The sequence below is a fragment of the Molothrus ater genome, chromosome 4, assembly GCF_012460135.2.
Source record: "Molothrus ater isolate BHLD 08-10-18 breed brown headed cowbird chromosome 4, BPBGC_Mater_1.1, whole genome shotgun sequence".
Classification (NCBI taxonomy): Eukaryota; Metazoa; Chordata; class Aves; order Passeriformes; family Icteridae; genus Molothrus; species Molothrus ater.
The window spans coordinates 48,117,850-48,135,013 of NC_050481.2; the positions used below are offsets into that span (position 1 = coordinate 48,117,850).

General features: G+C 37.6%; 1 protein-coding gene across 1 annotated transcript in view; it reads left to right on the forward strand.

Moving 5' to 3' along the window:
- The window catches only part of KCTD8 (potassium channel tetramerization domain containing 8), a 92,132-nt gene extending 75,539 nt beyond the window's left edge, over positions 1 to 16,593 (forward strand). Inside the window, exon 2 of the mRNA XM_036382794.2 lies at positions 15,268 to 16,593. Within this exon, the coding sequence (XP_036238687.1) occupies positions 15,268 to 15,728 (461 nt within the window). The 3' untranslated portion in view covers positions 15,729 to 16,593. The remainder of the gene's footprint in view (positions 1 to 15,267) is intronic.
- The last annotated feature ends 571 nt before the right edge of the window (positions 16,594 to 17,164 follow it).

A 17,164-nucleotide genomic window follows, 5' to 3' on the forward strand; every position in this document is an offset into this window, starting at 1 on the left:
GCATCCTGGAGGACTAAACTTGTAATACCTGGGCTACCATTAATCTTTTCTACTAAAGATTTTGACTTCCTTTGCTCTCCTAAATTTGTGAATACACAGTAATACTATGACATACCACACACATTAGCAGACCAGAAATAGTAGTAAGAAGATAAAAGAGGGACATCTTCTACAGTCAGGTGAGATAAAACTGTTACCTAGTTCATGGTTTGGATTTTAATTTCTCTTGGTCCAGCTGTACTTTAATCTATAACCCCAAAATAAATTTGGAATTTATTTTGTAAGAAACCAGCACCATTTAATCTAATACATTATTAGTATCCAGTTGTCATTTATTATTTTCAGCAGCAGGTCTTGAAGCTTTATACAGAAGGGACAACTTACATTTTACAGGTGGAGAAACTTGGGAAGTGAGACAGAAGAACCCTAACTTTAATATTGACATTGAAAAGCAAAAGAAAATTACATTTTCAGGCAAGAAAACCAATTTGTTCAGGGTAACTGCCTTGAATTTAGGAAAGATACACTACCATTGGTAAAGCTTGGTTAAATTGTTTTAGCTTATAAGGGAATCAAAATAGAGGAAAAACAAGTATGTAGGAAGCAAAATATTACACTACAGGAAGACTGAGGCCAGTGAATATAGCAAGAGAGGAGTATTTTTATCCTGGGTTCCTTTCTGGGGAATACTAAAAATGAGCAGGGCACAATATCCCTTTCCCTGATACATCACTGTACAGATTGCACTTGGAAATCTGAGTCACTGAAGTTCCATTGTTCTCCCCTGCCAGTCCTAAGGCACATACACTGCTCTTTTTTTGTGGTTTTTTGTCTGGATGGTGACAGGAAAGAAGTACCAGCTCAATTGTCATCACAAACAGATTCAGATTGCTTGGCTGTGTTATTTCACTGCTTCCCAAGAAGAATTCATTTGATGAACTCAGCCTCCAGGGTTTTTTATCTGTTTGTGGGCTTATGTTATATAGTCAGAATACTTCGTTCATATGCATATATAATACTTGGACATACAACTGATTTACAAACTATTCTGCTTTTAGCAGAGGAAAAATGAGGTGTTCTGTGCAAAGTGAATTTGTTCTCCCTTACATATTGAGTAGTTTTTTTTACTTAAAAATATATCGTAAATCATTTTAGTTTTCTGCATGTATATTCATATTTTCAGTAGCTTTAAACGAATGTTTTGAATTATTCCATTAGGGTGATCTTGGAATTTGCATCTAAAATAGGGAGTTGTTATTATTGGCATGTGTTTACATGGTTTAGGATGGAATGCCCCACATGTATAGTTTTGTGTTACTTTATAGTTTTTCATGTACCAGATCTGAATGATAAGATAGGTGAATGGCACTGCTATAGTTGAAATGTAAGTCTCAAATATGCTTCATGCTGCATACATTGAAGTGAGAAGGACCTCACTGATGACCAGAACTGTTACTTAAGGAAAGCTTTCAGCAAACATTTCTGGTCTTTTCACAGAATTCTTGCAGGTTGAGAACATTCTGTTATCCTGGGGACCAGCAAGGAAGGGCATAACCTATATAAATATGATTTTGAGTATATTCTGAATTGCTTTGGTGTTAATGCTTCAACCCTTAGGGTAATTAATTCACTGTGGATTTTTCCCCCGTTCATATATTCACTGCTAGTTCTTGGTAACCAAACATTACTGAGTGCATTTCCCATTGTTTTGCACTTGATTACTGCCTATTATCATTCTGTTTCAGCCACCAAGGTGGCTGAAGTCTGAAATAATTCTTTAACATATGGCTTTTTTTAAAGCCAAAGCCAGTGCATGGTATTATGACAATTCCTATTGTCATGTCTTACACACATTCTCTGAAATCACATTAATTTATTTTGCATGCCAGAAGGAAAGACAAAAAAGAAAATTGAAAGAGCTGGAAGGAAGAAATTAAGATTTCCTATTTTTTAAAGCAACTGACAGTGTAATTGACACAGAAAAGTTATGGGAGATGATACTCAGAAAAACAGAAATAAAAATTATCAAGGAAAAGTGCTAGTGTAGTATCTGAAATTGAATGGGGAAACAAGCCACAAACATGATGCTTGATCCTGTCTTTTTTATTGTTTTTTTTTTCTCCTCTTGCTCATGCTGTTAGAACAAAGTATCTGAGGCCACTGACCATCCCCAAAGAGGAGAGTTTGTGCCAATAATTTATGAATAAACTTTCCTACAAAGAAACTGTCGAAGCAAACATTTCTGAAACTTTGTGTTGGTCAGTCTCCCTCTGCTTTACTTCATGCTGTACCCTCTAAGAGAAGCAGTGATTTTGACTGAGACTGAATCCCTGAAGTTCCACTGAAATATGTTTCTGACTGCTAGACCTTATTTGAGATGGCATTTTTTACATTCCACCTATAGTTTTGTTGAAAGTAAACTGTATTTGTTGGGGGCATTATAAACTCAATATATTTAACGTGTGTGTGAGAGAAGAAGGGGAGTAATTGCTTCATGCATGTTTCACATTGCTGTAAGCCATCACTGAGAGGTACAGTCCTTTCCCATCAATGCACTTGCCCATCCTCCCTCCAGTGCCTGTTGTTCTGGCACAAACATTTATATGGCCACATAGGGAGCCACATCTGACAGCTGAGAATTTAAAATGAATTTAGGAAAAAAGAAATGTGAGTGGCTCAAAGAAGAGTGTTGCTTATTTGAGTGGAAAGAGATTGAGCTTCACATTGCTTAGAAGTCTGATAAGGGCTTTGCCAAACACAGACCTGGTGGCTAAAAGACTATTTCACACTTGAGCAGATGCCCAACCAATATTAATATTTACAAAGCAGAATGCAGCAGCCAGTAATGTGGTTGACTACAGACTGAAATGCCTGATTGACTAGCAGATAAATATGTTCTTAAAAGAAAGGGGAAGGTGAGAAAGGGGAATGATAACAGTGGGCAATCTCAGAGGGACCTCCAGGGAATGGGGGCCTGTATCAGGGATAAACAGGGATATAGAAGTCAGTATCCCCCCCCAGCTCAACAGTACTTTCTCTGAATGTTATCTGAGGATACCAAATAGAATAGGAAATAGAACTGAGAACCTAAACCCACAGGTTAAGCAGTCATTTATAGTTTGTCCTGTGAGTCATGGGAGGGAGATGCATTTGGGACATGTTTCTGTAATGTGGAGTGATTGTCTTTCTTTTTATCACTTCTGCCCTTTAAGAGCTTTTGCAAGTATGCTGTCAGCTTTTAATCAATTTTTTTCCTTTTTGTAACTCAAGCCTGCATCTGAGGTGAAGAAAATGGTTATGAAAGAGCAGCTTAAAAACACTGAGCATTCTTGCCACTGAGATTCTCTGGTACTCTCCAGTATCCTAGGTGTTGAAAGAAAAAGAAGTTACCTCTGCTTTTAGCTGCAAGGGCTAAAATAGAAGCTGGAGATGAGTCTGTGTCATGGAACTCTCCCAGTGATCAGCATTAACAAAGTAAACTTACTCCCAGCACTAGTTAAGGAAAGAAGCTCCAAAGTCTTAAGGGAATTTACAAGAGCAACACAATCAAATATCCTGCCTTTGATCATTCCCCTAACTCCTTTTTGTGGTGTTTTGAGAGTATCACTAGGTAAGTCCTACTGACTTTCAAAGGCCAAATTTATAATTTGGTGGCATTTAATATCAATTAGCTATTTGTTTTAGGGAAAATACTACATCTAAAAGGTAACTAATAAGCATTGCTCATGGTCAGAAAAAAATATTTTAGTTCTTAACTGAAAACCAGTCAAAAATAATGAGTCAAAAAAATACAAGTTCAGAGCTGAACATTAACCAACTACAGTTTGTAAATGAATGACAAGCACATCTGCCAGATGTTGCCAAGATGTTACTGAAATAAAGCAATTGGGCCTATTCACTGTAACAAGAAAAGTTATGAAAGAAGCATGCTTTTTATAAAAGCTGTATTCATTTGTCATGTATACCAATGCATTCATTTCTGAGATTCTCCTTCAAGCATCAAAATTATTTTAAGTACCTACATTTTCAGATTTTGGGAAAGGGAAAACTATTTTTATAGGTGGAGAGAAAAAAAAATCAACCGTTCTACACGTCAAATACTTTTATATCAAATTACTTTCATTCTAAAGTAGCCAAATCACTCAGCCATACTGCTGCTAGTATAATATTTGTATTTTATTGCTATTGCTCTGCTGTTAATGGAGAGTGATATAGCATATGACCACCACTGAAGAATGTGATGATTTACCCAGAACGTAACATGGAAAATGTGAACCATCTGGTTGACTCTGGAAGTTTGTGTTGCCTGCTAGGAAATTGGCAGGTGACTTTACAATATTCCTTTAGCTGGGATAGACTTTTTTAATTTTGCTTCTAGGATTTTGCAAAAGATTTTGCAATCTGTTTGCTAAACAGTGCTTTCTTCAAGGGTAAACAGGAGGTTTGACATCTTTGGCTGCAAAATATTGACCTAGTGATATAATTCAGAAATGGTTAAATCTGTCACATATAATACTTGCTGGGTTGATATTGGCAGTATTGGTGGTTTCCTGACTTTGAATCTTTTGCTACTGATTCAGCTTGTCTTATCTATCCCAAACTTTCCTATTCCAAGCTTTTCATTTTCTTCTTATATGTCCTGCAGTGCATTAATGTCATAGCCATCTCTAACTTCACAAATAAAAATACCGTCTTCAATATTGGACTCTGCAGTTGGATATGAAAACCAGTGGTCTTTCCTGTCATCTTTAGCTTATCTGCCTAGAAAAGACACTTTGCAGAATGACTTCAGAATTTTCAGATTAATGTATTTAATAAAAAACTGTGGTCTCTTCATTGGTTTTACTGGAATGCAACAAATTGCCTATGTCAGAATTTCCATCTCTCTCCTATTTAAGTACTGTTTGGGCTAGCACAAAACTGAGCTGAAAGAGTAACAAATGGAAGAATGTGGGTTGGTTATTTGTTCAAAACAAGATTCAGGTGAAATATCTGACACAAGCTGGACACAGAGGACTTATTATTTATTATTCTGTCATTCCATATAACAAAAATAGTTCCCTCTCTATATATTAATTAGTCTTTCTATGTCATGAATAATGATAATATTTTAAATGCAGCTTAACTGGAAAGAAGCAAAGAAATTTTCCTCATTGATTTATTTCACTCATTCTACTGCACCCTTTCTAGAAGTTAGTTTAACATCAGGTGGTAGTAAATGTGACAGTAAAATATTTTTATGTTGTTGTGGTCTTTTTTCTTTTCTTTTGAGACAAAGCACTTATCACTTACAGGCATGTGGCCCTAATCTGAAAGATGAATTGGTTCATTCACTTCAAGTACCACATAACCATTCACACACCATCAAGCTTAACACTATTAAAGGGTAATTTCCCCTGTGGGAGCTATGCCCAGTACAGATGCTGTCGCTACACAGTGTCTTTTATCTTTCCCTGGCAGGTAAGGAGATTTAAATAAGAGGCTTCATCAAGAGTGCAATCACAGACATATTCTTCCTCTTGAAATATCCATGAAATAGAAAATAAACACTCCTAAAAATCTTAGTACTCTGAAACATTACCAAGAAGTCTTGGTATACAGTTCACACTTTGAAATTCTGTGTTGAAATCAAGGCATGTGAGATGCATCATGGGCTTGTAGAGGACAGAAAATATCGTGGGATAATTTGCATGTCCTATTAAATTCTGAATGTAGTAAAGCAGTTCCATGTAATCAAGGAGTATATTTTGCCTTCATCTCTTATAATCATCATGATTTCTTTGTAATTTTCTCATAATTTCTTTAGTTTATTATTATGGGTTCTGTATTCTATCAAAATTTATAATTAAGTCTATGGTGAAGTATTCTTTAGAACATAATATTCATATGCTTTTGCTCAAACATTTGGACTAAAGTTTTATCTGCAGTAATTTTGCATCATTTCATCTAAAGATGAATTGTCTAGGGACGCCAATAAAAATATGCTTTCTGAGCAAAGTACAGAAAAGTTATACTAATAATTCTTTTTTTTCTTCAAGAAGAGACAGTATTTTTCACCTTCTTTTCTCTGTTAAATTGTTTTTCTGATAAGGTCTTTTTTTCATTCACACTAGAATGAACCACCTTTTTTTTTTTAATAAATTTTGTTTAACTTAAGATCACAGGGTGTGTTGTCTTTGATTTAAATGTGATCAACAGTTATGTCTAAAACTTTCTTTAAATTTTTTGCAGTTTTGGACTCACAGCTAAGAATCATCTTATTAGTGAGGCCAAACCAATTTACATGCCCTGTAGATATGAATTTGAAGTTTTTCCAGAACATAGGGCATGTTTACAAAACTGTTTTGATTAAGTATGAGTAACCTAAGTGCTATTCTTCATGTCAGAGAGGCCCTGCTGAGATTCACAAGCCTCTCTGGGGCAGTCTCATTTGCAGGCCAGCATGCTTGCCTTTCCTAAATCACATAAAATTCAGGTTCTGCTCCAAGTGCTGAAGTTGATATGTCAACAGCACTGGCCTTTTACCCAAGAGTTCAGAACTTAGCACAGTAATAAGTCAAAGCCTTACAGATACTAATTCTCCCTTATGCCTGAGGGAAGTCAACTTGCTTCTTCAAAATGAATACTTTACCCTGAAGTAATTGAAAGTGAAAGGGACATTATTTTCAGGATTTTTGAAGCTATTCTACTTTGCATTGAATATTGTCAAGACCCAGTTGGGTCAAAAAATGTGAAAGGGTGAGCATTTGACTATCCATAGCAATGTGTCACTCATCTCAAAGGAGGAAGAAAATAGGAAAGGCTAAATTTCAATCCTCCTTTCTCAAAATTACTTTGCTCTTATGTACTAAGCATTCTTTGGATCAAGCCTTTAATTTAAGAAGTGGTTTGGAATTTTGTACCAGATGAAACCCAATTTGGAAACTGAATGCTTTTTTACTTGAAGCAATTTGATGCCACACAGCATAAGGACTACTTCACAGAGTTTTATTTCATGGAAATTTCTATGCTGAGCTCTTCAATTTTTCCCATAAGTGCAAGCTGTCTAGAGCAGAGCTTGTCAAGAGCATTTAGATATTTCTCACAATGTATATTCAGTTTTTAGCATTGTTTGTTTTTTATGTTCATAATGGATGAAGTTCATCCATGGCCAGAGGGACAGCTGAGGACTGCACACGACTTAATTCATGTGTAGGCCTGCATATTTGCCCTAAAATAGACTTTCAATGGGACATGGCCTTCCTTCTCCCCTCATCCCTTGACCCCCAGAACTGAGTGAGATGTAAATTGTGATAACTAAACTCAGTAGTGGAGTTTTCTTGACAAACTGAATGGACTTAAACCTGCATAAACTCTTACTGCTAGGTCCAAGGAGTGGATTTAGCTTTGATTTTTGATAAACAGGACAGAGTGCAGTAGTCAGGAAACACCCCTTGTAAATTTGCCAGCCATAAAGGTACAGTTTTAACCTACAGATCAAGTGGTAAGAGTCCAGCAGAGTCCTGTGCAGGTCTCGAAGTGAATTAATGTGTTGAGCTGAGCTCTTAAGAACAGGATTTTCTTCTAAAACTTGAAATACTATTAATATGCCACTGAAAATGTCAGGGGTTTAGAGCTGTCCTTTCAGAGCTCTTAAAAGTAATCTTTTTTATAAATAAAGTGAAATTAGACATAAAAGATAATCATTTACCATTGAAGTGTGATATTAAGTACTCAAACTTATGGTAATGAAAGTGTTCCCACAGTAGCCATAATCTGTCATCAGATTTCACGGGTGACTTCTCTCTAAGCTTTCAGTTTAGTGTAATACTTCCAGTCTTGGTGGAAGGTAATAAAAACCTAGGTATATTAGATGAGTTAGTCATCAATGTGAGATTAGATGAGTATTCTTTTCTGTAATTGTATATTAATTACAGTTAATTTTATTTAGATTCTAAAGATTAAATCATAAAACACAATAGGTTTCATCTTACATTCACTCTGTCTATAAGGTAATTTTGAGACAAGAGGTGGAGGAGAAATTCATTCAGGAGTTTAACATATCTGTGTTCCAGACTAAAGGTCCTGTGTAGCCTCTAAAAATAAGGACTTTTCCTTATGTGAAATTTCCTTTCCTAATGTGGAAAAAATCACATTTTAAGCAAAGTCATGTACAACTCACATACTGCAAAAACTATGAAGCAAACTGCAAATAATATTGTTGAATTAGATATTATTTCTTCTGCAGATAAAAATAAAAATAACTTTTGTTCTCATTGCTATTATGTTCCTGAACCACCCAATATACTGTCAGTTTAAAACCCTGTTGCCCTCCTATTTTCATTTTTTATTAAATCTACTAGAAACATGAAATTTATTTACTGTTTCAGTATTTTACATCATTATTTTGATAACAATTTTGCTGCAATTTTTTGAAGATACTCTTGAAAGAAAAAGTGTTCTTAAAGATGTTTGTTGAAATTCTCAATAAATATAGCATATTTACAAAACATGTATTGCTTATGCAGGAGTTAGTTTTGTTTATGGCTATGTCATTTCAAATGAACTGATTTAATTAATTGGATTATTTAATTAATTCAATAGACTGTATCAAGTAGAGCTGAGTTTGGGTTTTTAAGTACATTTGAAGAAACAGGAAAGTGTGAAGATAAAATACCCTCAAGAACTTTTTTTTACTAAAACTACATCACAGGAAGACTCAAGATTTTGGGTTTGTTGGTTTGATTTTTTAATTGGTTTAGGTTTTTACTTAAATCAACAAACAGGCTTTATTTTATAGTGCTAGCAAGGGAATTCATAAAACTCAAATCAGTTCACTTCTTTTATGCACATTTTCTGAAACAGCAGTAAAAGATAGCATGTTTTCGGCAGATTTCATCCTTCTTGATTGAGGTGGTGCATACTGAACACATATAAAGTGTTGGTTATGGTTTTTTCCCAAATGACCATTTTTATATCAGCTTCAACTCATCTGCATGTCTTGCGTCCAGCTATAACTATTGTACTCCAGAGCTAAGATTTCCCATTATTCATTTCAACACAGTAGTTACTAAAATAGCTAACTGCAGCAGTCTATGCATATGTTCACAACTTTTTTACATTTTGCAATAAAAATAAACTGAATTATAAACAAAAAAAATTATCTTTGAGACACTGCAGGAATAAAGTAGCTGAGTGAGGAAATTAATTCATGCATCTGACACTGTGCATACAGGAAACCAGGTATTTGACCAAAGAAAGGAGAAAGAATTATTTGGGTTGAAAGGGACCTTTAAAGGCCATCTAGTCCAACCCCATCCTGCAATGAAGGTTGGACATCTTCAGCTACATTGAATTGCTCGGAGTCCCATCCAGCTTAAATGTTAAACAGTCCCAGTCCCCTAAATGTTTCCAGGGATGGGGCATCCATCACCTCTCTGGGCAACTTGTTCCAATGCCTCATCACCCTCACTGCAAAAACTTCCTTTGTTATATCTAGCCTAAATTTACCCTCTTTAGTTTAAAATCATTATTCCTTTTCAAAATGCAACAGGCCCTGCTAAAAAGCCTCTCCTCATCTATCTTGTAGTCCCTTTAGGACTGGAAGGCTGCAAAAGATCTCCCCAGAACCTTCAGTTCTCTAGGCTGAACAACCCTAACTCTCTCAGCCTGACTCCCTAGGAGAGGTGCTTCATCCCTCTGAGCATCCTTGAGGCCTCCTCTGGACTTGTGCCTGTAGGTCCATGTTTTTCCTGTGCTGGGAGCCCCAGAGCTGGACACAGCACTGCAGGTGGGGTCTCAGCAGAGCAGAGGGGCACAATTCCCTGCCTGGCCCTGCTGCCCACGCTGCTTTGGATGCAGCCCAGGATGTAGTTGAGCTACAAGCATGTTAAGATCCAATGAGAGATGCCTCTGCCCGAATTAAGATGCACATGAGTCCATATGCCAAAGTCAATAATACAGATTTTATTTGGCAGTAAATGTGAGATAGAGAGATAGAAATAAATAGAAAAGGGGGGCTGGCAGTGGAGGGGGGGGAGAGAGATCAAGCAGAAGACAGTCACCACCCATAAATCCAGCATCATCCTGTTGGCCCTTCTTCACCCTGGACTTCTTGGTGGAGAGGGTCCCAAGGTAGTTAAAAACTGTCTACACAGTTTTCTTATTCTATTGGTTAACTGATTTCCTCACTTCTAATGCTAATTAGTCCCATGCTCAGTCTCTCTTCTTTTGGGTTGGTGGGCCATGAGTTGAGTCACAATCTCCCCCTGCCAGAACTTTTACCCCGTCGGAGCTGACTTCAACATAATTGCTGAATTGGCTTGCCCTGTGGCCTGCAAATTCTGCATTCTCTTTGCCCATTGTTGGTGATACATCCTTCTCCCCCAGCCTTGTTAGCCTGCCCCTCAGTCTGAGGTAACACCTGGACAGGCACACCACCTTTATCTTATCTCAAGTTCCCACCATGGTGGCTTATCTTCCTGTGCAAGCTCCAGGCATCCACGGAGGCATATTTGGCAGGGGAGATTCAGTGGTTATTGGGGGTCAGAAATACCATCTGCCCCATAACTTGGGGTCATCTTTGATACACATATGTGATATGACAAGTTGCTTCTTTACACAGTTTGCCCCAGCAGGAATTCTTGCCTGGATGCATTACCCAGGATGTGCTAACCAGATCTTCCTCCACCAGGCCTGGAGTCAGCGCCATCCTGTCACTCCATCCTGTGCTTATCTCTTGGCAAAGTCCTTCTGTGGTAACAGTGCTTGAATATGACTTCTTTTGTATTAAGACTGCTGTACAAATATTTAAGAAAATAAGTGTATACAAAAACTGAAATATAGACAAGCAGAATATCATTATTTTATGCTTTTAATCTTTCCAGTGTGGTATTTTTCTCAGATGCAGGAGATAGAGCTAAAAAAATTTGGTTAAAATAGTTATTCAGACTGCACTTTAGGAATATCTGCAACAATTTATGTAATTACATGGTTACAATTTTCAACCAATAGTTTCTGGCCACTGTATGATTTGCTGTGGTTTTTGGCCTGTTCTTTCTCTGACTGTAGCTCTGTTGCTCAGTTCCTGTTTGACCAGGAAGTCTGAGAGAATTTCTTCTGGTTTCTGTTTTGGTTTTCATAACTGATAGAAGCAGGTTTTCACTTCAGAGAATTAAGTTCATAAGTTTCTAGATAATTTTCCATGCATATCTTCTAGCAATTGAGAGTGATTCTTCTATTAGTTGGGTCTCAGGAAATGTTGGCTAAAATCTGCACAGAGAGCAACACAGATGAGGAGTAAATACAGTCAAAGTAAATGTAATATGCCTCCCTGATCATAGAAATGTCTTTGAGCTATTCTTTCAAGTCTGTTAGACTTCGGAGTCTAGTAGCCTCCTGTGCTGGTTTTGGCTGGAGAAGAGTTAATTTTCCTCTCAGTGGCTTGAACTGTGTTTTGGATTTGTGGTGAACACAGGGTAGATAACATGTTTTTGTTATTGCTGAGCAGGGCTTACACAGAGCCAAGGCCTTTTGTGCTTTTCATAGTATAATGAAAGAATAGAAAATTGTGCTTTTCACACTGGTGAGGGAACTGGGAGTGTGTGGCAGGCTGGGAGGAGACACAGCCAGGACAGGTGACCCAAACTGACCAAAGGGATATCCCAGACCTTGTGAGATCATGCTCAGTACATGAAGTGTTGGGAAGAAAGAGGAAGCGGGTGGGCATTGGAAATGATGGCATTTGTCTTCCCAAGTCACCATTACATGTGATGGAGCCCTGCTTTCCTGGAGGTGGCTGAACATCTGCCTGCCAATGGGAAACAGAGAATTAATTCCTTATTTTGCTTCGCTTGTGTGCACGGCTTTTGCTTTCCCTCTTGAACTGCCTGTATCTCATCCCATGAGTTCTCTGGCTATTACCTTTCAGGTTCTCTCCCAGATCCTGCTCATGGGGTAGTGAGCAAGTGGCTGTGTGGTACCTGGATACTGGTGGGGGTTAAACCATGATACCACCATAGCAGAGGTGATGAGTAAGCCCAGGTAAAGGGCTAGCTCACTTTCTAATTTTCTATGAGACATGCAGCCAGATAAGACCATTAAAGGAAAAAGTGTCTACTGGAACTGCCTGGAGGAGAAGTGCTGCCTGGGAGCTGTTTGGAGAACTGGGCAGTGGAGAAGGCAACAGGACATATCTTTGCAGAGCAGAATGAGTTGGAGAGGACCGAGATGCAGTGACTCACTTCAGCCTCTCCAAGTTGGGGAACCAGCAGCTGGTGAAGGTCCTGGAACAGACAGGAGCAGGAGAGACAGGTTGCAAGTCAGTGATTTTTTTAGTGTTACGTGTGGACTTGGCAGTGTCAGGTTAGGATTAGACTTGATGATCTTAAAGGTCTTTTCCAACCTAAATGATCCTATGATTCTATGTGCACAGTGGAGGAAATATACCTTCTCTGAGTTTTTAAGAGCTATTCTGCACTCCTGGAAAATAAGTAGTTTCAGGTAGACTGAACTACTGAATGTCTTTGGTGTTACCTTGGAATGGCTGAGGAGGTACAGTGAAAAGTGTAGCAGCAAAAAGGGCAATAACTAGATGTTTTTTGAATTAGAAATGTAGCTAAATTTATCCAATAATCCCTGGTGTTGAAAATTCCACAAATCTTTTGTAGATCCTTCTGTATATATTTTAAAATTCTATTGGGTTTCAGCAGGCAGAAAACACTGTGAGGAAAACCTCCCCTCTAGCAGAACTGTTGCTTCTGTTAATAACACACTACTGAGAAAGCAGTGCATAGGTATATAAAGAATTCTTTGTGAGGGAGGATTTGTTAATTTTTAAAAGGAGAGATGTGGGAGAAACTTGTGTTTCGATTCAAGTCATTGTGAATTTAGGCAATTCAGTGGAGCATACGGAACTCAGTGCTGTAAGGTTCATACTGAACCTCAGGGCTGTGATTCAAAATAGTATTTAAATACCTGCCTACTGTCATGCTCCTGAATAATCTTATAGCAGGAAATGGATATTTTTTATATTCTTGAAGGTGTATTTCAATGTGCTTTTCTGAAATAGGTCCTTAGTACATTGCAGGTTTGAGCCCATGAAGCAAGGAGTACCAATAAAGAACTAAGTACAAAGCAACCAAAAGAAATAACATCTTGATACATGAAGTTGCAGCAAAAGAAATGGGCAGGAAAGAGATTTGAAGACTACTGAGTACTGCAAACAAAAAGCTTTAGTTTCTTAGTCATAGAGTGTGTTGTTATATTTGAAGAAGCCGAGATTGTAAACTAGATTAGATATTGATGTTAATCATGTTACTGAAAATCAGAGTAACAATACTTAAATCACTATCTGATTAACGACTCAGTTTGATAATTGCATGCTGCAAAGCCAGAGTAGTTCGATAATGCCAGCTGACTCTCAATTTAGCATATTCATATAATCGTTTGAGGTATGAAATGAAGTGCTAGATACAACAATAGAAGGAAGGCATGTAAATCTATTTAAGAAGGTGATCAAACTTATGAAAGAGAAGGAGGAGGGAAATCGCTGCAGCCATGTGTTAAATATTTGGGTTGAATATAATGAAGTAGAAAATTGCTTCTGTTTTTCACTCTACATAATGTAACTACAGCCCTGTAGGATTGTTGTCTCTCTTTGGCTCTTGATTATTCATGGGTTTCTCTAGATGGACTACAGAAATGGGACACAGCATCCTGGGATGCTGGCTAAAACAAAAGAAAAGCAGGTTGTTGAATGCTGCTATTGTTTGACTAATCTTTCTTTTCCTTTGTGTGTTGCTTTGTTTTGTTTTTCCCCGTCTCATATAAAATACTGCAATCTTCTTAGGTTCCTTTGAGTCACAAAACTGCACTGTCAAAAAGACCACTGGGATGTTCATATTGCTTCTGCATTTTTTGTAATTGTAATTGCATTTCTTATTTGTAATTCTGAGCAACAAAATGCTAAGTGAATCAAAAATCTTGCAACTCTGTCCCAGTGACCTGAGGTAGAACTGTCATACTCTGAGTTTTGGTACTGGCAATGGCAGTAAACTGTTGCTGGTGTCTGGATAAACTGTAGGGATAGCCTAGTTTTCATAAGATATTTAGATACCCAACCTCTTTGGACGCCTTTAGGATTTGTAGGAAAAAAACAACTGCCACTAAATCCCCACTCTGTTTTCATTTAGATCCTTAGGTATCTTTGAATTTTTTCCCTTTAGTGAATACTTTAGTCCATTTCAAAACTCCTTAAACTCCATAGATATTTCTGTCATCTTTAGATAGTGTCCTAAATTAAGATTGTGACGTTTATATGATGTCAGCATAGCATCATTTCACTTCACAGCTGGAGTTTTCAAATAAGTCTTCAAAACTGAAAATGCTTGTACAGATTTAGTGGCTACCACTTATTTTTCACATTCATATTCTGCATAAGACTTCAAAACAAAAATTATATATGGAGGGAATAAGAGCCTAGATCTGATTTTCATGCATGTGAATTGCTGAGCAGTGCCTGCCAAGAGGCTGGTGGGCTGCTCCCCCTGCCATGGCAGTGTGCCTCTGTAAAACATCATAACCTCCTTTTCCCTGCCAACCTGTGCAGCAGGAGGTATACAGCTGAATCTGAGCTTGCACCAAGTCTGGGTAACAACTGACAGTAAGAAGTGCAGTGAGATCATTATAGGATAAAAAACCCCAAAACCCTAAAGACTCTGTCGGCAGTGAGTGATCTCTCTGTTACCCTAGGTTTAATACTCCTTTTTCTGTCTAGAGCTTCTGCAAACTTGACAACTGCAGAGCACAGTATCAGTAGACTGTTCAGGAAAAGTGATTTAAGAGCTTCCAAAAAAAATTAAGTCGAAGTCCTTGGAATATTTTTGTTCAAGTGAAGAGCTTGCAAATTGTACTGTAGTATTTCCCTTATACAACCAAATCTAACTTATCACAATAAACTTCTTGCAGTGTAATAGCAAACTAGTTCATTTAAACTTGTGTGCAAGGATTTCCAGTGTAGCTAATTTGTGAGCATCGCGCACACTTCATTACCTGGATTCTGAGGCAGGCAGTGAAGTTATTCTTGCTGTAAACATTTTAGGAGTGAGAATTTTGAGGGCCAGACCCTGAATTTGTTTACCAGTTGGGTATAGTTTTGTTGCCTACAAGGAAATGAGACCAACTTTTGCCAGCTGAGACTCTGAATTGTGTTTTTCTAAATGGTACCTGATCAGTTTGATGTGTAAAGCAGTGCTTGCTCAATACTTTTTCTCTCCTGCTTTTTATTAGGGCCCCCCCAGCGAACCATTTCCCCCAAACAAGACCATGAAGAAAGGAAGCACGACAAAGTTTTGGACAAGGGCAGTGAAAGTGGGACTTCCTGTAATGAGTTGTCCACCTCAAGCTGTGACAGCCACTCGGAAGCGAGCACCCCTCAAGAAAATGCCACCAGCACTCAGCCATCCACAGCCCACCAGCCAAACACTCTGACATTGGATCGCCCATCGAAGAAGGCCCCGGTGCAGTGGATGCCAGCACCAGACAAGCGCAGGAACAGTGAACTCTTTCAAACGCTCATTAGCAAGTCCAGAGAAACAAACCTTTCCAAAAAGAAGGTGTGTGAGAAGCTGAGCATTGAGGAAGAAATGAGAAAATGTATTCAAGATTTTAAAAAAATCCACATTCCAGATTACTTTCCAGAGCGCAAACGTCCCTGGCAGTCTGAACTCTTACAGAAATATGGGTTATAGTAATCAACTGTTTCCTGACATATCTCTGAGGCATTTGATGTTTGTTACATTGCCTCTTACTGATGTCCTCCTCCTCCTCCTGGCCAACTCTGCCACCAGAGCTATTCCTGCTGCTTATTTCTTTCTGTGAACAGTGGATGTTGAATAGTACATGTTTTTCTTTAAATATATATATATAAAAAGATAGAAACTTTAAAAATGCAAAAGGTGTCTCATCTAAACCACTTCATAATAGCAAAGAGAAAAATTGCATGGTCAAGAAAGATGGTTTTCTAACCACAGTCTGTTGAGCTTCATTGTTATTTTGGAACATAACAAATAAAATCTCAATCATCAGTTAACACCTCATTTTATGTCACCATTAAAAATGACTCAGACTTGCTAAGGATGAAGACAAACAGGGTTTAAAATTCAATTGAACTGGTTTTGGAACTAATTCCCAACATTCTCTCAATGTTAATGCAATAAATCAAATACCTATTTTGCATGAGCACAATATTACAAATGAATCACACAAAAGCAAGAGGTTGCCTGTTGCTTGGAGAATTACTTGTTTGATACCAAGCCTATAAACGTAAAATGTCTAAAGGATTGAATTTACTTTGTTCTGGATCTGTGATTTTTTTGTGTGTACAGTGTTCTTTTTGTATGTAAGGATGGTGTAAATATGCCTTATATTGTTTTATTATTGCACCAACAACGTTCATCTATTAGTGCTTGTCAGGATTATTTCTGTGAAATGCGAATTTATGGCAGATTGTGAAAACTGGTTTGATGGTCTGAAAGTTTTTGTTATGTTAGTCGCTAAAAATGGAGAAAAATAAAAGAAACTTTAATGTATTTATTAAAAGAACCATCTAGTAGATTTTCTTGGCTGTTGTTGTTGCCTCTCCTTTTTAAATAGAATCAAGCAAGTTTTTACTTTTCTTCAGCATTTTCATAACTACTCTGCTGGAAATAAAAAAAACAAAACAAAAACGTATTTCAAGAGTGAGAAAAAATATTTAGGGTAGTGCAATTTAATTGGAACTGCCATACAGACCCTAAGAGAAAGAGAGTTATGCTAAGAAGCAGAAGAGCATGAACTAAAAAACTGAGTGGTTTTACTAGCAGAGCAGAAAGCAGTTCCAATTTGACAAGTTCACAAAAATCAGCTTAGAAATAGAAAATTTAGAATACCACAGCAGAGTGTGCTACATTTACAAATGAAAAGTTTCTGTGAATAGTCAGCTCTGTATGGCAAAGCTGTTATCTCAGCCCAGATAGGGAAAAATAAATTCCTTTCTCATTACAGGAACATCAAGAAGACAACTGTGGTTCAGACAGCCACAGCTGAAATGGGTAAGGGCTGCTGGAGTTCACAAAAGAGCTGCTGAGTTCTTACAGGTTTGAAATTATTACTGTGAGCACACAAATGCACACATCCACTTAGAAGG